General features: G+C 42.7%; 1 protein-coding gene across 1 annotated transcript in view; it reads right to left on the bottom strand.

The window, feature by feature from the left end:
• The window catches only part of LOC124594743 (general transcription factor 3C polypeptide 1), a 370,793-nt gene that overhangs the window by 276,061 nt on the left and 72,788 nt on the right, over window positions 1-21,944 (bottom strand). Inside the window, exon 5 of the mRNA XM_047133120.1 lies at window positions 6,371-6,617. Within this exon, the coding sequence (XP_046989076.1) occupies window positions 6,371-6,617 (247 nt within the window). The remainder of the gene's footprint in view (window positions 1-6,370; window positions 6,618-21,944) is intronic.

Genomic DNA, 21,944 nt, shown 5'->3' with positions numbered 1-21,944 from the left:
TATGCCGCTGTAAAGCTCGCTGACGCTCTTTAATTGCCTCAGTGACTTCCGGTAACCACCACGGGAATGTCTTTTGTTGTGGGCACCCTAAAGAATGAGGGATTGTGTTTTCCGTTGCAGAAACGATCATTGCAGTGACCTGCTCAATGACAACATCAATGGCACCACGTGGGGGAGATTCAGTGGTGACAGCAGAGGTGAAGGCTTCCCGGCATGCCTTGTTTGAAGCCCGTCTGGGTAGGCATCCATGGGCATGGCATCGGGGCAGTGACAGGAAGATGGGGAAGTGGTCACTACCACACAGTGTCATCATGTGCTCTCCAGTGGATAGATGGGAGAAGTCCTAGGCTGCAAATTGATACATCAATGGCCGAGTAACTACCATGAGCCACACTGAAATGTGTGGCAGCCCCAGTATATAAGTGGTAGACGTTGAGTTGGGACAGTAAATTTTCGACATCTCTGCCACGGCCAGTAAGCATGGGGCTACCCCACAAGGGGTTATGGGCTTTAAAATCTCCCAAAAGTAGGAAAGGTTTAGGGAGTTGATCGATCAGTACAGCCAATATGTTCAGGGATATTGCACCATCTGGAGGGAGATATACGTCGCAGACAGTTATTTCCTGCATCGTCCGTATCCTGACAGTCACAGCTTCAACAGGATTTTGAAGGGGCACAGGTTGGCTACATACTGAGTTCAGAACATAAACGCAAACTCCACCTGACATACTATTATATTCACTACAGTTCTTGTAATATCCCCAGTTGCCATGAAGGGCAGGGGTCCGCAATTGCTGGGAACCAGGTTTCCTGGAAGGCAATGCAGAAAGCAGGTGTAAAGCTTAACAGTTGTCATAGCTCAGCCAGGTGGTGGAAAAAACCACCGCAATTCCACTGGAGGATGACGTGATCATGAGACTGGGAAGGTGTGAAACACTCAATGAGGCAGTCTACGCCTCAGGTTCACCTGCTGCCACCGACTTATTTCCTGAACAGGCTGTATCCATTGTGTCTGAGGGTCTGGTGGGATCTAGGTCCTCAGTGAATGCCAGAATCTTCACCTCATCCTCAGACGCAGAGCTTGTAGGCAGCAGTGGTGTGGGTGCCACCTCAATTCCCTTGGGCTTGGAGTTCGTCTTTCTGGATTTCTCTTGCTGATCCTTGGGTTTCTCTGGCTGGGAGGGCTTCACTGATTCAGTATCCGGGGCTGAGGATGATCGTGAAGCCCTACGACCAGTTGCTTTTGGGCACTTCAGCCACCGGCGGGTGTCATCTTTCCCACTAGCAGAAACCTGGGAAGGGAGTGACCCAAGGGACCTCTTCCTAGTGAGAGGAGCCGAAGAAGACTTATGCTTCTCCAGCTGAGAACAGGGGACTGGTGTCCCCGATGGTTGGGGGAACAGTGCTCCCAAGGTAGGTGGTGCAGGAGCAGCAGGGCATGAAGTGCCCCCCCCCCCCCCCCCACCATCAAGGGGGCAGGTGTGGTCTTCCAGCTCTGAGAGCCGACTGGAGCTTGTAGAGCTGATGGGGCTACAATTGTTCTCGCAGCGGCAGCACAAGAGGTGGTCATAGCCACACGATGTAGGTGCACAAATTTCCTCTTGGCCTTAGTGTAGGTCAGTCGATTCAGGGTCTTGTATTCAATGATTTTCCTTTCCCACTGTAAAATCCTGCAGTCTGGTGAGCAAGGGGAATAATGTTTTCAGCAGTTGACACAGATGGGAGGCGGGGCACATGGAGTATTGGGATGGGATGGACGTCCACAATCTCGACATGTGATGCTGGAAGTACAGCGGGAAAACATATAGCCGAACTTACAGTACTTAAAGCACCGCATTGGGGGAGAGATATATGGCTTGACATCAAAACGGTAGACCAGTACATTGATCTACTCGGATAATGTGTCACCCTCGAAGATGAAGGCACCGGTGCAACCTGATTATCCCTTGGACCCCGATAGATGTGCCGGATGAAATGAACTCCTCGGTGTTCTAAGTTGGCACACAGCTCATCTTCAGACTGTTAAAGAAGGTCCCAGTGGAATATAATACTCTGGACCATATTTAAGTTCTTATGAGGCATGATGGTAACGGAAACATCCCCCAGCTTGTCACAAGCAAGTAATGCCCGTGACTGGGCAAAGGATACTGTATTTATCAAGACTGACCCTGACCGCATTTTGGACAAGCCCTCCATCTCACCAAACTTGTCTTCTAAATGCTCTACAAAAAACTGAGGCTTCATTGAGGCAAAGGAGTCCCCTTCAGCTCTCATACATATGAGGTACTGGGGTGAATAAGGTTCGCTGCCATCCTTAGCTTGGCATTCCTCCCATGGTACGGCCAGGGAGGGGAACGATTTAGGGTCATACTTCCTTGCATTTTACTGAGACTTGGAATGCTTAGAGACTGCTGGCGTTTGATCACCAGCAAGTGATGACGTGGTACACTTCATCGTGTGTCATCCACCCTGATGCCACCCATTCCAACCAGGGGACCTCCCCACGGGCACCACCCAGCCATAGCAAAGGCCATCTGGCAGGATGGCCATTTCCGGGAGTCCCGATGCCCCAGGGTGATGGGTACCTACTCCTTGGTATACGTGGAGAGTTAACGATGCAGGCATCAGCAGAGTGATCCCTGTGTAGTGAGGGGGCTACAACCAACAGGGTACATGGTGGACCCACCACAATGGACTGGCTATCATGCTGGATATGAGTTGCAAAGAATTACATAGTCATTGTCAGCGCAGAAAACGACACTGCATAGTGGGTGGAGGAAAACGCACCCAGGAAGGTGTCCTCACTTAAGAGATGGAGGGTGAGTGGGACTGCAATGCCACAATGAGAAAGTGGGATAAAGATCTCAATGCGCGATGGACACGATGCACTATATAAGGCGCCCTTCCCCAACTGGCTTGCTCTTCAGGAAAATTTTGAAAAATGGAGATCAAACCCTATAGGGGACCATCACTTAAAGGCTGAAAGGTGTGAAACCCCTTTTAGTCACCTCTTACGACAGGCAGGAACATCTCGGGCCTATTCTAAGCCTCAGGCCCAACAGGGGGGAATGAAACAAGGGCAACCGCACACTCGCAAAAGCTGTCATTTACAATGTGCGCTGTCATTGACACCCACCGCATCCTCTGTCGGAAGCCGCAAGCAGATATACATGTCTGCACTGATGTGTGACCATTCTTGCCATTTCCATCTGAATATCTACATCACCACCAAAGCATCATCCCTTGTATGATCAATAGCTCCTCTCTATGGTTGCTGGGCCTTAATGTTGCCAACACTGGATTCCATGATGTTGGCAGCACTGGATTCCATGATGTGCTAAGTTTAAATCCTGTTTCTTTGTTAATCTGATTTGTGAAGCTGTGAATTTCCATTGCTTTTATAAGTTACCTCAACATGAAGATGTTGGTGAGAGAATTTTGATATTTTTGCAGTCCATATTGTACCCCGTACTGAGAAAATACTCACGCTACGGTCGCAGGTTCGAATCCTGCCTCGGGCATGGATGTTTGTGATGTCCTTAGGTTAGTTAGGTTTAACTAGTTCTAAGTTCTAGGGGCTAATGACCTCAGCAGTTGAGTCCCATAGTGCTCAGAGCCATTTGAACCATTTTTTTTTTTTGAGAAAATACTCAGTCACTGCAGATTTCTCTGGATGGTCTGGAGATGTGTGTCATTCATTGATGCATCAGTTTTCCATGGTGCAACAAGTTTTATCCACTGTATGACTTCCCATAGCTACAAACCTTTATGTTTTTTCAGCAACGTACCTATTTTCAAAGAACTCTGGTGATGTATGGCAAGATGACCATACCTATTTGTTCTTCATTTTCTTCCAGCTCCTCAAATAGTCTAAGATGTGCTGGATGTAGAGCACAGCATATCTTCCACTTGGAACACCTGTTTTGCAGGAATATGATACACAGATGCCACAGCTGTCTGAATGCAATATGGCTTGTGCTCTGTGGACCAATGTCCTAGGCACATCACTAGCGAAGGATGGCGACAACTGATGGGGTGTAAGTACAAGTCTGTGTGTAGGTTTATGGTACACAATGAGACCCAAATGTATCATCCTCTTTTCTTCACACTAGAAGGTTCAGGACAGGTAGCTCACAGTTTTTCTCTATCTCCACTGTAAGCTTGGTGTTAGAATGAAGATAATATAGATGTTGTAGAAATACATCCAGTAATGAAGTGTTGTGGGGCCAGATAATAAAGGTGTCATTCATGTAATCCCAAAATCATATAGGTTTAAACTCTGAAGACTGGAGTGCTCTCTTCTTGAAATTGTCCATAAAAATACTAGTCACAATGGATGACAAGGGACTAACCATTGCGACACCACCAGTCCATTTGAAATATTGGTGACTGAATAAAAATTAGGCTGAGGTGAGCACACGCTTGAACAAAACAACAAGTTCCCATTCCAGTTTCGCACGAATGAGCAACAGTACTCCCTTCTTTGACAGTTGGATGAAACCATATCAAAACTCATGAGCGTACCTGATGGTATAACTTGTAAATTCTTGACCTGACAAATGAAGTCTTCTATATTGTGGATGTGGTTCTCATATTTTCCTACCAAACAGATCAGTTATGCAGCCAGATATTTTATCAAGTTGTATGGTGACACGTCAGTATTACCAACAACTGGTCAAAGTGACATGCTATCCTCATGACATTTAGTCAATCTGTATAGCCTGGTAGGAATAGGTACCCGAGTACAAAGTCTTTCAGCCACAACATTGGAGATTCTGCTGTACTTGAGGAGCTTTTAAAGTTCTTTATTAGGGTATCCTTCTATAGTATGTGACATGCAAAGTCGAACAGCTGGTTCATCTTGCTTACATACAACGGTCCGGAGAGGATGACAGTTACGTGACATTTATTCACTGCCAAGACCACAATATCATGGTCCTCACATAAGGATCGAGGCACTGATGTCTCTGAAGCTGAGATATTGTTCTTGGGCACTGCTGCCTGTGTCAGAGCCCATAAAATCTCCCACCTGATTGGACTTGCTGTCAGTGTGCATTCTTTAACTGCTTTCTGACATGGTTGTAGGTGGTGTCTGTCTACAAAAACTGAAATCATGAGTTATGATGTTGGCTTGGAAGTTACTACTACCAACTACTCCAACCAATATAGTAACAGGCATTTTTGCAAAAATTTGCAGACTTCAGAGAAGACCAACTAAAAGTCAGTGAAACAAAAGTCAACAAAATTCTATTTTTCTGAACAAAACTAATGGAAGTGAACCATGGTTCTTGCTGTAGTGCACTTTAGCACCTATTCATGTACTGGTACTATGCTCCATTGAGCGAGAGAATATCCCTGACAGCTGGCAGTGCTGCTGTTAGCTTCAAACCATGGAATGCAAAAGGCTGGTGAGTGAGTGAGTGGGAATAAGTGGGAGGGAGGGAAGGAGGGTAGGGGAGGAGGGAGGTAGGGGAGGAGGGAGGGAGGGTTGTGGAGGGTATATTTATATTGATTTTCCAGTGAATGGTAAAAAGTTTTTAGATTTCATTAAACGTGTCTTTTGGTGCATTTGCTGCTCGTCAATACCCATGACATGTTCTAGCTTTCTTCAAATTGATACTGAACCTGATACATCTTTGTGTGACATGGCAGAATGTGAGTTCAATTTATATTTTACTTTTCTCCCCTCGAGAGATAGAAATATAAACAGAATTGCATTACGTTTGGTTGTCACAGACACACAAAGCATTAATGTCAAGCCTACTTTCGTTGTCAAATGGACTGTAGGTATATAACCATACAATCCAGAGACAGTCACCATTGCTTAAAAGTTAGCATGCATATGTAGCTTATGGAATGTTGTGAAAGTGCAAGCATCCTCTGTGATAATTATTGAAGTTTCTAGTGAGACTGTCCGCCTCCGTAGTGCAGCGCTAACATTACCACCTACCACGCAAGGGCGCCCAGGTTCGATTCCCAGCAGGGGACTAGGTGTTGTGTGTCCTTCATCAACACTTTCATAATCATTGACACACAAGTTGCCGAAGTGGCATCAACTAAAAATACTTGCAATACAGTGGCTGAACCCTGAAGGGGATATTCCAGCCAATAAATGTCATACAATCATTTCATTTCTAGTGAGACTTAACAAAACTTCCTTGAAGTCAACATAACGTATTTGTCATGAGTCAAGTGCATTATCATGGAATGTATCACACATTCTACTATACAATTATCATTCCACAGATGCATGTGTCATCAGAACTAATCAAGACACATTAAACTTAATCATTATTTCTCAATTTTGTTAAGAAACAGTATTAAGATCTGTAATATATTGCAAATATATAATTTGAAGATCTTAATTTACCTGCTTTGTTATAAAATTGTTCGCAGTAAGGAACTTCCTATGGTAGAATAGTGATTTTGGATCTTCTCCCACTACTTGTAAACTAATCTTCCCTTGGGTTATTTCACCATGATAGCGTGACCTCCCAATTCTCTCAAGAAGACAGTAATGCATGAGACTGAGTTCCACTCCAGGATCTGTTTCATCTCCCATCAGAGCAGCATTCCGAGCGGATTGGCTCCCAACAACCACAAATTTTCTGCCATACCTACAAATATTTTCTCAATTTAATAAAATTCAATATTTATAAAAAAGATATAAAATTTAAAAAAACAAAATGAAAGAAATGATGATGATAGCACACCAGCTGTGGACAAAATCAGACATAACTGTGAATACAATAGAATGCTTGACAACTCTGCTGGAAAAAAGACAAGACAAGACACAATGACAAGTACTCAAGGAGTTTGTAAAATGGGTTACAACTTCGATGTGAAACAATAACAATCATTCATCCACCAAAAGAATCAGGACCATATGACTTGGATTAGATTATATAGATGTAAGAATAATATGATGTAGCTATTAAGAAGTAAAATCAAGCTGGGAGCAAAGCATATGTTGAAGCAGGATAGAGTCTACTTGCTTTGGAACACCATCACAATTTTCACAGTATTTCATATTTTAAACCAAATGCTATGTACTTCCACATAGCGTGTCTGACTTCAATTCTGAGGACCCAAACAAGATAAACGAAGTTCTACATGTCAACTGAGAAGCTGCTGGAGTGCAAAGCAGTGGCTCCATCTAAAAATGCTGACCACTTGTCAGTCAGAACATGTGGCGTGCAGAAGAAGGAAGGTTACAGTTTAGCAGCCATCTCAACACAGACCATTAAGAGGTGATGCATTAACTGAATGGAAGTTATAATTCTCCCCACAGAACCTTTGATGCAATCTGGTTTTGGTAGGAGGCTGAAACCAGTCACATCCTCATATAGGGCCCACTTACCTTAATATTAATCAACAAGAAAACTGCAAGAATATTCACGGCACAAACTTTCCAAGTATTTTCCTTTTGGTTAACCTACACTATGAGAATTTTGTGATACCAAAATCAAAAGGAAGTAATACACATAAACTGTATTTTAAATTGTGACATGTAAGTAAATACTGAGTCAAGTTCCAAAAAACTGGTTTACAGATAATCAACAATATATGTATAGCACTTACACAAAAGCAGTATAAAAGTTGGAGATTGCTAGATGAACACAAAAACTCTACAGGTTTCTTGCCATGTTTGTATTTTATTAACAAAATCATACAAAATATGAAGAAAGTAAAACATTCTGTATGCAATGGCTTCAACATAATAATGATACAAGTGCCATCATGCCATTTTCATTCATTTCACGAGGTTCTGGTAAAACCACTTATTCTCTTTGTTTACAAATGGAATCATTTTATCTAAATCTCTTCTCTTTTCTACAGACAACCTAGACTTACAGTATAGTGATTACAGCTGCAATTGTTGAAGTTCAGAAGGCTTCATGTTTCCCTCCAAGATGTTATGTTCTTTGAATCCTGCAATTGCATTAAGTGTTGAGTGAAAGGCAATACCCCTAGCCATTCAGCAGTCAGTCTGATACTATACTTTTGAAATATGTGCACGAGTGAAGGCTGCAGCAAAGTCGTAAAATCTGTTTCTTGCATAAAAGTTACTCTGAATGGTGTTGTGCATAGTTTCAGTGATGAAGCGAACTATACCTTTTAGAACTTCCCAAGCAGTTAGCCTGTTTAGTTTCTCAATGTGAGCAAAATCATGATTGCAAGACATAAAACAGTGTCCTTTCATCAGAAACTTGCACTCTGTTTCTGTAAAGTAACATTTTGCTGTTACGTAAACCCACAGAAAGGTCGTCATCTTATTTTTGTTCTGCACACAGCAGCTTTTGCTCCACATTATCAGTTTCTTTTCACAGGTAACTTCAATGTAAAGACTTTGTGCACACAGGAAGCAATTTCATTCCCTCCCATGCCGCACATGCAGAAACTTGCAACCGGTTTGATTATCACCAACATGAATGCAAAAGTTATCATTTGGGAGCTGCATTAAATAGTACACTTCACAGCACCTTAACAATGAAAGAGAAATAACTTTTTGTAAATACATTGCAGCAGTACATACTTCCACAATTTTCTTTTCTTTTTGGTGATGGAGTTCTAGCTGCAGTTTACTGTCTTTATACATTATTTATTATGTATCTGGAATAGTTACTCCAGCAATGTCCTATAGTTGCAAACAAATCACAGAGCTACTTCAATTGTCAGCAATCCACAAAAGTGCATGCCAAGACACTAGCAAAGAACAGAAAAGTGGCGCATGACTCACTTTCTGAACACTGATGTTGGTGTTAGGCATGGGTGCCATTTTTTGACAGCTGTAAACACTGTTTCCCTCTGTTCTGGTACTCGTATCAGAATATATGTTATTGGCCTTCGTGTTTACAAAAGAATTTCACCAGTAACTCAAAATTTTCATTTTTTGGCATCTGACTCATTATTTACTTACACACCACAATTACAGTGCATGTTTGAATGTAACATAACATGTGAATTTCTCACAACATTCATTAATTAACAGCACCATACCCATAAAGTTATTGCAACAGACAGAGTCCCAAAAGAATGTTCACAGATGATACAGTTATATAAAAGGAACTGCATGGCAAAAAATTATACAGGAAATCGGAGATGTAGCATACTGCACATAATTAGGCAGGAAGACTCATTATTGTTCAATTACACAATTGATGTACGATCACTACAACCAGTCTCAATCACTAAATATCTAGGTATATGCATATGGAGTGACTTAAAATGAAACAGCCAAATAAAATTAATAGAAGGAAAGGCAGACAACAAGGTGACTTTTTTTTCCGGAATTCTAAAGAACTGTAGTTGGCCTATGGAAGTGGTAACTCACAAAACACTCATTTTTAGCAATTTCTGAATACAGCACACCAGTCTGAGGCCCTTACCACATAGGATTAATATGAGAGACAATGAAGGTCCAAAGATTATCAAGTTTCATCAAAGGTTTGTCTAGTAGGCACAAGAATGTCACAGACATACCATCTCAACTCCAGTGGCAGCAGCTACAGAGAGGAATTGTGTGTCACAGAGAGGGTTACTGTTAAAACTGCACGAATGCACGTTCTGAGAAGTGCCAAGCAACACAGTACTTTCTATCATGTACACAGTATGTTGTGAAAAGAGTACGATGGAAAAATCTGAGAAACCTGAGAGCACATATAAGTTTACCAACAGTTGTTCTTTGAATGAGCCATTTGTAAATGTAATTGGACAAGAGGAAAATTGTAGCAGTAACTCAGGTAAGCTTTGCGTAAGGAGTATAGAGGTAGGCACAGAACTTAATATTTTTGTCACCACCTTCAGTTTTCCAGTTATGTGTTAGGTGTAGCATTATCGTTGTTATCGTCAGTCTGGAGACCATCTGATGCAGTTCCCCACATTAGTGCATTCTGCACAAGTTTCTCCATTTCTGCACAACTAACACAACCTATATCCATTTTAATCTGCTATCAAATCCTTTTTTTACCTCCCCCCCCCCCCCTTTCTCCTCAATACACTTATTCCCTATATTACTGAATTAAATATTCCAGGATGCCTCAGGATGTGACTTTAATTAAGTTATGCTAGAAAGTCCATTTTTTGATTCAGTATGCCTTTATTGGCTGCAATGTTCAGAATAGTTCTGTGACATATTTAAACTCTCCGCTTCTTGTATATGCTATTTATTTTACTTCCACATAATGCTACACCCCACAAACAAACTTTTAGAAAAGGTTCCCAAATTTAAATTTGTATTCTTCCAATTCACAGAAGTTTTTCTTGCTATTGTCAATCTGTATTTTATATCTATATCTACAAACATACTTTACAAGCCACTGTATGGTGCTTGGAGGAGAGTACCTCTCCTCTTCCACTTGCTAAAAGAGCAAGCGAAAAATGACTGTCTATACACCTCTGTATGAGTCCTAATTTCTCTTATCTTACCTTCATGGCCCTCATGCAAAATCTAGCAGCCCCTCTTCTGAATTGCTTTGATGTCTCCCTTTAATTGAACCTCTTGGAAATACCAAACACCTAAGCAGTACTCAAGAATGGGTTTGCACTAGTATTCTCTATGCAGTCTCCTTTACAAATCACCAACAGTTTCCTAAAATCCTCCCAAAAAGCTAAAGTTGACCATTCACCTTCCCTACGTGCTCATTTCATTTCATATCACTTTGCAGCATTAAACCTAGATATTAATCAATGTGACCATGTTGAGCAGCACACTACTAATGCTGTGTTCAAACATTATGGGATTGTTTTTCCGACTCATCTACATTAACACTTAGGAGCTGATGCCCATAAAAATAGGGCGCGCCTGACCAGCCCGAAAATCTGACACCCGTAATTTTACAGGTGCATGTGCTCGATCTTCCCCTTCCTTCCTTTACTTGTATGTAGGGCTCCAAATGGTCTGGGAGGCGCATCAGAAGCTATAGTTGAAGTACTTGACACTAGGTGGTGCAGGCATGTTGGACAAGGGAGAACCACTCCTTTTTTTTGTGAGGCTTTGCGAGTGGGAATATTCTGCTGCTTGTGTGCTCAGTTGCGTCGTCATGGCGAAGCGTGGTTTGACAGACAATGAAATCGCTCATGAGTTATCGCGTGAGTTTGAAGAAAGTGATGTCGATTTTTCAGAGGATGATGATTTGCTTGATTCTTATGATGACGTAGACTATATTCAAGAAGAAGATTCTGAGTCTTCAGGTAAGGAATGCAGATAACAAAATACGCAATATTTTTATTCAGATTTCAATTGAAAGAGCTTTCAATATGTAACTATTGTAGTAAGTGATTTTCTTTGCAAATACTACTTTTATGGTAGATTCAGACGAGGAGAGCAAGTGTCCAAATTCTTCAGAAGCATGTATTGCCATTGTTCCTACTGATACCACACCTGCAGTATGTGGGCGACAAGGGTGAATGTGAGACCAATAGCTTTGCACCATAGCGATTCTAAGGAAGGCTGGATGACTACTGATCATGTGCCAAATATCTATACATTCTCAGGACACTCTGGAAAGTGCAACCTTACCCGTTTAGACCAGAACAGCACACCTCTAGACATCTTTTTGTGTTTACTTACAGACAGAATGGTGAATCATATAAAGCAGCAAACTAATCTGTATGCACAACAAAGCATAAGGAAATTATGAAGCAGAAAGTCCCTTTCCCCTACCTGCTCGCTCTCAAAGTGGAAAGGAGTTACTATCATAGAAATAATAAAGTTTCTGACAATTGTAGTCCACATGTGTGTTAAGTGTGGGACCCTGTATACGAGAGCACTGGTCCAAGAATCCTGTTGTGTCATGTAATTTCTGTCTAAACATCCTGAGCTGTGACAGGTTTCTTTCTATTTTGAGAAATTTTCACATCAGTGACAATTCAGTTGCTAAGAAAAAAGGAGAAGCTGCCTATGACCCACTGCACAAGGTGAGATCCCTCCTGGATATGATGTCTGCTAATTTCCAGCGAGCATATACATCCTCTCAAAACATTACAATTGATGAAGGCATGTGCAAATTTCATGGCCGTGTGTATTTCAAGCAGTACATGCCACAGAAACCAAATAAATATCGTATAAAACTGTACATGCTGTCAGAGTCAGAGACAGGTTATGTCTGGAATTTTTTTGTTTATGCAGGTGAGAGGTCTGACACAGTGACACTCGTAAAGATATTGCTTGGGAATCTGTCATGAAAAGATTACACTTTGTTTACAGCCAGATTCTACACCAGTCCAGGCCTTGCTTCAGAACTGGAAGCTGCAAAAACTGCTCTTGTGGGAACTACAAGAAAATCTAGACAGGGATTACCTTCTGTTATAAAATATCTGAAACTTCAGCGAGGTGAACTAATTTTTTGGCGTAAAGGAAATATCTTGGCATTCTGTTGGAAGCACAAAAGAAATGTGCACATGGTAAGTAAAAAGGCACACTGCTGAGATTGTGAAGTTTATTGATACAACAGGCAGAGAGAAGTCAAAACCAGCCTGTGTGGTGGACTATAATAAAAACAAGTTAGGTGTTGGCTTATCAGACCAATGACTCTCATACGGGGCTTTTGAACATCGAACTGTGAAGTGGTGGAGAAAGTTGTCATTCCACATAATACTAATGGTGATAATAAATTCAAGTATGTTGTACAACAAGGTAACTGGAAAATGCCTCACATCATCACAGTTTATGACAACTATCTGTGCAGGTCTTGCAGGCAGCAGAGATCTCGAACCACAACCTGGTACATTGGGACTCTCCAGACTATCAACTGGAAAACATTTTCTGGAAAAGATTGAGACAGAAATAGGCAAGAAACAGAAGCAAAAACAATGTGTAGTGTGGTCTCTGAGAGGCAAAAAGCTTACTGGGAAAGTGTGGCGCAAAGACACAAGCTACTAGTGTAGTGAATGCAATGTGGCATTCTGCAAACTACCGTGTTTCAAAATTTATCATACAAAGACCAAAACTGCATCTTAAAATATAAATAATTATTAAAATTCTTGTTTAAAAAATGTAGTTTTCCTTCTAAGCATTACATGCATATATCCTTGACCAATTTTTCTTCTTTCCAAAAACAATGCTATAATTGAAAGTTTCATGAAAGCAAATATTAATTAAAAGAACAAAGGATTAGACACAGCTTCAAACTAGAAAGTTCAGGCTTTTCAATAAGAGTAATTTCATTACTATAACAAAAACCATTTAAGAGTTGTAGTAAATTAAAATACACTAAAAACAGCTAAGCCTTGTGATAGAGCTTCATGCGCTATGGATCAAGGCCCAAAGTGTTAACTTAAGAGCAAGCTGCCTCCATTACACCTACTAGAAATTTTGTTGAAATGATCTTGTATCCTCCTAAAATCACTCAACAATGACACCTTTATGTACACTACAGCATCATCAGCAAACAGTCGCAGATCTGCTGCTCACTTTATCTGTTGGATCATTCCTGTATACAGAGAAAAACAGTGGTCCTATCAAACTTCCCTAGAGCACTCCTGATGACACCCTTGTCTCTGATTTACACCTGCTGTCGAGCACGAATACTGGGTTCTATTACTGAAGAAGCCTCTGAGTCACTCATATATCTTTAAACACCTCTGTATGCTTATACCTTAGTTAACAGTCTGAAATGGGGCACCATGTCAAACGTGTCCCAGAAATCTAAGAATATGCAAACTGACTGTTTCTCTTCCTCCATAGTTCACAGGATATCCTGTGAGAAAAGGGCAGTCCGAGTTTCACAAGAGCAATGCTTTCTAAATCAACACTGATTTATGGACAAAAATTGCCCAAGTAGTAAAACTCACCTACTAGTTTTCAAATCTCTGAATAATTGTGTAATATAATTCCTACATCATCACCTGACTTAAATCTGTTACATCCTTTAACCTTGTATTACTTTAAATGTTATTCATCTTTTAACTTTTTTATCAAGATGCTATCCACTGCCTTCAACTAACCTTCCAAGTCGTTTTTGGTCTCTAACAGCACAAACATGTGATCAGCAAAATAGAAAGTCTTTATATTGTCTCTTTTAACTCAATTTTTCAAAAATCTGCTTAATGTACCTTACTGCTAGCTGCAGGTACAGATTTGTAAAATAAGATCAAACACACATGTGTGTGCGCATCCACACACACACACACACACACACACACACACACACACACACACACACACACACACAAATGTACATGCTTGCAGTACTAGCGAGATGGATTATTGAATATAAATTATTGAAAGTAATTGCCTGGGTAGATGGAGGGGGGAGGGGGGGATGGTGGTAGGAAAGAATGCATGAGGTAAGGAGGGGATAGCAGGGTAGTGTGAGGCAGGTCTTTAGCCATATGACTCGGTAGCTGCACAACAAGATGAAAAGTGAAAGGAGTTCACAGAGTAGAGCATATAAAGCTTAGAGAGATTGATAGGGGGTAATCAAGGGGAGGAGGAGAACAGGAAGGTGGCGGAGAAGAGGGAGATAGGGAAGAGAAAGAGTAAGAGTAAGGAAAAGGAGGGGGGGGGGGGGGGGGGGAGAGGAGTGATAAAGGGGAAGAAGCCTCTGTGTGTGTGTGTGTGTGTGTGTGTGTGTGTGTGTGTGTGTAAGTGGCCATATTGGAGGCAGCAGAGGAGGAGGAGGAAGAATGGTGGATGAAGGCAGTACTAAATCTGGAAGGGGAAGGAGTGGTACGGACAGAGAGAGAAGGGAAAAAATAATGTGAGGCAGTGGGGGAGGGGGGGGGGGGAGGGTAGTGGAGAGGATTGCGAGAGTGCAGGATATGCTGGAGAGACAGTTTCCATCTACGTAGTTTAGAGAAATTTCTGCTGGAAAGGAGTATCCAAATGGCCATTGTAAGGAAGCAACAGTTGAAGTCATTAGTGTTGTGGTGCGCAGTATGTTTGGCAACTAGATTGTCAAGTTTGCAGTTTGCCAGCATTTGGCAGTGACCTTTCATGTGAGTTGACAGTTGGTGACTTGTCATGCCCACATAGAGTGCTGTAGAGTAATGGCAGCAGAGCTGATACACATATATATCACTGCACCTATAAATGACCTTCCCTTTTATTGGATAGGAAATGCTTGTGAATGGACTGTGGTAGAAGGCAGTGGGTGGGTGTATGGGACAGATCTTGCACCTGGGCTGACCAAAGGGGAATGATCCATGCAGTACAGGATTGGAAGCACGACTGGAATAGGGGTGGACACAGATAATCTGTAGGTTGTGTGGGTGATGGAACAATACTTTGGGTGATGCTTGTAGAATATCCCTCACCTCAGGGAAAGGTAGTCAAAGCCCTGGTGGAAGAAGTGGTTGAGCTTTCCAAGGTCAGAGCTGTCAGAGGAGTGATGGTCAGTGCCTGGTTAGCAGCTTTACTGGTGTCAAGAGGAGCAAATTATATGTGAGATATGTTTATGGATGAGCTAGATAGGATACTGTCTGTCAGTAAAGGCTCTGGTAAGGTTATCGGTATATTGCAACAATACACTTCCCACTGCAGATGCAGCATATACGGGTGGCAAAGCTGTACAAAAGAGATGTTCTGATAAGGAACAGGTGACAACTGTCAAAGTATACTGTCAAAGGAATGTACCACATGAATACTCATGACACTAACACAGATTTGTTTACAGATTTGGCCTCTGAAAGTGAAATAACTGTGGGTCAGAATGTGTTTGGATATGAAGGCTAGGAAAGAGTTGTTGAGTTTGGTGGTGGTGGTGGTTAGTGTTTAACGTCCCATCGACAACGAGGTCATTAGAGACGGAGCGCAAGCTCGGGTGAGGGAAGGATGGGGAAGGAAATCGGCCGTGCCCTTTCAAAGGAACCATCCCGGCATTTGCCTGAAGCGATTTAGGGAAATCACGGAAAACCTAAATCAGGATGGCCGGAGAAGGGATTGAACCGTCGTCCTCCCGAATGCGTGTCCAGTGTGCTAACCACTGCGCCACCTCGCTCGGTGTTGTTGAGTTTGGTAACAGGTTGCTATTGGGGTAGGTAATGTTCCGTGGTCATGGGGGATGGTGGTGTACAAGGATGTCGTATATATAGTGACAAGAAGGTGTCTGCAGGTAATGGGACAGGGACTGTGGGAAGGTGGTGACAGAAGTGAGTAGTGTCTTGAATGTAGAATGGGAGGTTATGGATAATGGTTTGTAAGTGTTGGTATACAAAGGCAGAGTATTGTTCACTGGGAGCACAGTACCCAGTCACAATGGTGAGACCAGTGGGGTTTGGTTTGTTGAGTTTGGAGGTATGTAAAAGGTAGGAGTGAAAGAGTTTGCTGGTGTAAGGAGGGAGATGGATTCAGGATTTTGGGGAATGGACCTAAGACCTTGAGGAGGAGCTGTAGGTTTTGTTGGACTTCTGGAATTGGATCATTGTTGTATAGTTTGTATGCAGAGGTGTCTGAAAATTGGTGGCGACCCTGAAGGATGTTCACTATGATTCATTACCACTGTGGTACAGCATTTGTTTGTGGGAAGGATGATAATGCCCAGATTGGTTTTCAAGTTATGGATTGCTGCCTGTTCCATAGTAGTGATGCTGGACTTATGGGGGAAAGACTTAGAAAAGCAAGGTGAGGCTAGGTTAGCAGTAAGGAATTCCTGAAAGATGACCATGGGATGACTGGGTGGAATGAGAGGAGGATTGCACTTGGAGGAAGGTTACAACTGTTTTATACAAGGTTCTGTGTGAGGTTTTGGTTTGCTGTTGTCAGTGGAATGAATGGTAAAGAAATATTTCCAATGCAAAGAATAAGTTAAAGGAAAGAATGTCCTTAACAGGTTTGGCATGTTTGAATTTAGGTTTTGGGCTAAAGTGAAGCCTTTACGAAGTACTGAGACTTCTGCAGGGGTCAGAGTTGTGGCAGAAAGGTTGAAAACAGTGTTATGGGATGTATGGTTAGGAGCAGTTTATATCATGGAAGACAGACGAAATTTTTGGGGATATTGAATGTGGAGTAAGTCAGCAAGGCATAGTCAGGGAGCTATGAGGGGATGACAGGAGGATTGAAACAGAATGGTAAGCTTTTACTTGGTTATAGGCAGTGACAAGCACACAAAGGACAAGCATAGCTGAGACATCTTTCTCGAATGGGACTGGGAATGCTGTTCCCATTATTGGAGGGCAAGACTCTCTATTGCACTGAAGGCATTCAGGGAATTGTAGTCACAGAGTAAAAGGATGGTTTGAGCTTTGATTGTATGATTATGATGGACCAAGCTGGTAAGAGTGGTGGACTCATGAATTTGAAACAGTCTAAGATGCCTGTTTCAATGTTAAGTCCATTGGGCAGAATACCATGTGACTGACAAGATTTCAGAATGAGGATGTGTGGTTGGTATTTTGCTGGGGGAGGGGGGGGGGGGGGGAGAGGAGGAAAAAAGAAGGACAGTTATATAAAGTGGTCATAAATAAATGCACGAGATCAGCTAACAGTGAAGTATGGCAGCAAGAGTTAGTAGTGGAGGAAATTTAAAGAAGAATTGGAATTAAATGTTCAAAAGGAGCAGCAATTGTGACAACAGGGAGTTGATGTATGGCAGTTATTAGTATGGTGGGCTGTTACAGCTGCAAGTGCTCAATTTGCACAACAGAGGATGACCTGTGTGTGTTCTGAATGCAGGTACAATCAAACATTGGAAAATCCAGGATGGAGTGTAACAATATTATGAAAAGGATAGTTGCTACTCATCCTATAGCGGAGATAGGCACAACAATTAGACTGTCAAAAATTGAGCTTTCGTCCAACAAGGCCTTCATCAGAAATAGACACACACACACACACACACACACACACACACACACACACACACACACACACACACACTCTCAATCACTCACAAGCGCACGCAAACGCAACTCACACATGCATGAACACAGTCTCTGGCTGCTGAAGCCACACTGCGAGCAGCAGAGCATGATGGGAGAGGCAACTATGTGGTGGGAGTAAGGAGGAGGCTGGGAAGGGAGGGGGAGAGATAGCAGGGTAGGACTGGGTGTCGATAAAGTGCTGCTTGTGGGAGGGTACAGGGACGAGGCGGAGAGAGGCGATGGCAGCTAGGTGCAGTTGCAGTCAGGAGGTTGGACAAAGGGCAGGGGGGGACTTAGGGGGGGGGGGGAGGGTAGCAGAAAAGGAGGGAAGTAGAAAGGCTGTGGCTGGATTGGTGGAGCAGAGAGCTGTGTAGTGCTGGAATGGGAATAGGAAAGTGGCTGATGGGTAAGGACAATAACTAACGAAGGTTGATGCCAGGAGGGTTGTGGGAACGTAGGATTTATTGCAGGGAGAGTTCCCACCTGCACAATTAAGAAAAGCTGTGAAGCAGTCATTGAAATGAAGAATGTTGTGTTGGGCAGTGTGCTGCAACGGGGTGGTACAGCTGTTTCTTGGACATAGTTTGCCAGTGGCACAGCTGTTTCTTGGACACAGTTTGCCGGTGGCCATTCTTCCGGACAGACAGCTTGTTGATTGTCATGCCCATGTAGAATGCAGCACAGTGGTTGCAGCTTAGCTTGTAAAGCACATGACTGGTTTCACAGGTAGCACTGCCTTTGATGGGATAGGTGATGCTTGTGACTAAACTGGAGTACGTGGAGGTGAGAGGATGTATGGGACAGGTCTTGCATCTAGGTCTATTACAGGAACATGAACCCTGCGGCAAGGGTTTAGGAGCTTGGGTGTGAAGGGATGGGTGAGGTTCAGTGGGTGGCGGAATACCACTGTGGGAGGGGTGAGAAGAATAGCGGATAGAAAGTTCCTCCTTTCAGGGCATGATGAGAGTTAGTTGAAACCCTGGCATAGAATGCAATTCAGTTGTTCCATCCCTGGGTAGTACACAATCATGAGGGGGATGCTCTGCTGTGGCGGACGGTGAGACTTTGGGAGGTGGTGAGTGACTGGAGAGATAAGGCATGGGAGATCTGCTTTTATTAAAGTCTGGGCGGGTCGGTGAAGGCCTTACTGAGACCCTCAGTATATTTCGCTCATCACTGCAGATGCAACGGCCTTAGGTGGATAGGCTGTATGGAAGGGACTTCTTGGCATGGAATGAGTGTCAGTTGTTGAAGTGGAAGTACCGCTGGTGGTTAGTAGGTTTGATATAGACAGAGGTACTGATGTAGCCATCTCTGAGGTGGAGGTCAACATCAAGGAAGGTGACTTGTTGGGCTGAGTAGAACCAGGTAAAGCGAATGGGGGACAAGGTGTTGAGGTTCTGGAGAAATGTGGATATGGTGTCCTCACCTCCAGATCATGAAGATGTAATTAATGAATCTGAAGCAGGTGAGGGGTTTGGGATTCTGGGTATTTAGAAAGGATTCCTCTACATGACTCATGAATAGGTTGGCATAGGATGGCACCATGCGGGTTGGCATAGGCGTAGCCCAGATTTGTTTTTAGGTAATGCCTTCAACGAGGAAGGAGGTTGTAGGTTTGGTATTCATTGGGTATTGAGAAAGGTAGTGTTCAATAGCGGTAAGGCCATGGACATTAGGGATAATACCATAAAGGAAGGTGGCCTAAACAGTGCCGAGCAGGGCACCATGTTGTAAAGGAATAGAAAGTGTGGAGAGTTCATGGAGGAAATGATTGGTATCTTTTACGTATGAGGGTGGGTTGCGGGTAATAGACTGAAGGTATTGACCTACGAGAGCAGAGATTCTGTCAGTGGGGCCACAGTAACTGGCCACAATGGGGCATCCTGTGTGGTTCGGTTTATTGACTTTAGAAAGCATGTAGAAGTCAGGGGTGCGGGTAGTGGTGGGGTGACGAGAGTGATGGACTCTGGGGAGAGGTTCTGGGATAGGCCTAAGGATTCGATGAGAGACTGGAGATCCTGCTGGATTTCTGTAATGGGGTCACTGTGGTAGGGTTTGTAGGTGAGTTAATGGAGGAAAGATTCATGACTGTGTTTTGGATCTGTTTGGGTTCTGGATACTGTATGGTGGTGGGAAGGAGTTTTTGAGGGTGGGGTAAATGTAATAGCTCTGTGAGACAGGACTGTCAGCTATGAGGGGGTGTGGGGGAGCTTTGGAGGTTGTTGTAGATGTGGTGGATAGTGGTAGTCCAAGGTGGGAGTAGGAAGCGAACAGGATGGAGAGTTTTCTGAGTTGGAATTGTGCATGTTACTCTAGTTCCTAGAGGGCAAGAGTTTCAATGTGTTATACGGGATCCATGAATTTGGGATACCACAACAGGAGAATTTTGCGGATGGAGAGGAGTTATTGAAAGGAGGTTTGGGCCTGATTGATATGCTTTTGCATGGCTATGTTGGTGACGTTTGAGGACTGGCGGAATATGAACAGATGTAGGTCATTGTGGAAGGAAGGGTGGCAGCTGGAGATGGGTAATTTGATGGTAAAGCCATTTGGGGGGGATTCCATGAACCAAGCAACAACGCAGGAACAGTATGTGGGACTGGGTACAGGATCGGGATAAGGAAACTTTTCTGTTTTGACACAGATGGAAGGAGCAAGGATCCATGGTGATGGATAAAAATGCGTAAAAATACGTAAATTATGTACAAATACATCCAAAAAATTCACAAAAATACCATATTTACTCGAATCTAAGCCGCACTTGTTTTCCGGTTTTTGTAATCCAAAAAACCGCCTGCGGCTTAGAATCGAGTGCAAAGCAAGCGGAAGTTCTGAAAAATGTTGGTGGGTGCCGCCACAACTAACTTCTGCCGTCGAATATATGTAGCGCTACACAGGCATGCTTTGCAGGCACAAAGATAAATACTGGCACCAAATCCTCTGCGTCAGTAAATAAATTAAAAAAAAAGGTGGAAGACGAGCTTTTTTTCTCTGCCCCGAGTTTTGACCACTGCATTTTCATACATTATCTAAGGAAGTAAATACAAATTCCGTATTGTTCATCTTCGGATGTTGCAAAATTTCAATGTACTACGAAAATCCGACTGGCAAGACTGTTTGTCAATATGGCCAACTCTACTTGTCAATATGGCCAACTCTACGTTCTGAATTTTTTCCTACCTGTGAGAAGAGATGGTTGCTAATAGGAACTTTTATGAATTGTGAATCACATGCAGTATTCTTGTCACCATAAGAATAATATGAATATAAACATTTTGCCATGTATTGTTTCATGTTTGCTGGTATCTCATTTAAATCCTGTCTGCCTAATAAACTATGAAACTAGAGTGAGAGAACAGCAAACGCGGGAGAATACATATATCATGTCATGTTTATATTCGTATTATTCTTATGCCTAGTAGTGATACAGTCAGAAATGAAGCACAGCAATTGACTAGATTTTTAAATCTAAGACGACTCTAATTTCTGTGCAGAATGTAATGTACTAACGAGGCGCCTGCAAAGATTTTCAAACGGAGAAAAATTTTCGCTAAACTCTCGTTCAGAACATCTTCTATCATACGCAGTCTATTATTTGGTACTTGTTGATCATTATCAAAGAAAGCAGCAGTGTAAGTAACAACAAATAGCAGTCTCTTGCCATTGTTTCGCTAATGAGACGATTCCTCTTTCTTTAATTGTAAACGGCGGTAGCGCGCACAAAAGCAAACCATGCCGTGAGCGGCGACAGGCCGTAAACACGCACTATCAGAATGCGGCAAACAATGCATGACACAGTACAGTAATGCATTTTCAGCTTACAGTGACGTAAACACCTATAACAAAGAGAACGGCACTTATCAGATCAAAGCAAAATAAGCAATCAATTCAAACCAGACGAAGCACGTGAAAAAGGAAGGGCACCCGTATAAATACGGACGGAGCGCCTGACGCAGGCTACCTGGTAAAGCTTAATTGCTAAGCTTACGACTCGAACCAAACTACTGTAGCTGTATCGTCATTCATTCAACCTAAAATATGTCTCATATTAAAATGGACCAACTTTGTTTCGATTTGGAGATGCGGCCTAAAACTTTTCTCTCCCCTTGAATTTCGAGTCTCAAATTTCAGACGCGGCT

The sequence above is a fragment of the Schistocerca americana genome, chromosome 2, assembly GCF_021461395.2.
Source record: "Schistocerca americana isolate TAMUIC-IGC-003095 chromosome 2, iqSchAmer2.1, whole genome shotgun sequence".
Taxonomy (NCBI): Eukaryota; Metazoa; Arthropoda; class Insecta; order Orthoptera; family Acrididae; genus Schistocerca; species Schistocerca americana.
The sequence above is the reverse complement of the archived record's forward strand: the minus strand, read 5'-3'. Positions and strand labels throughout refer to the sequence as shown.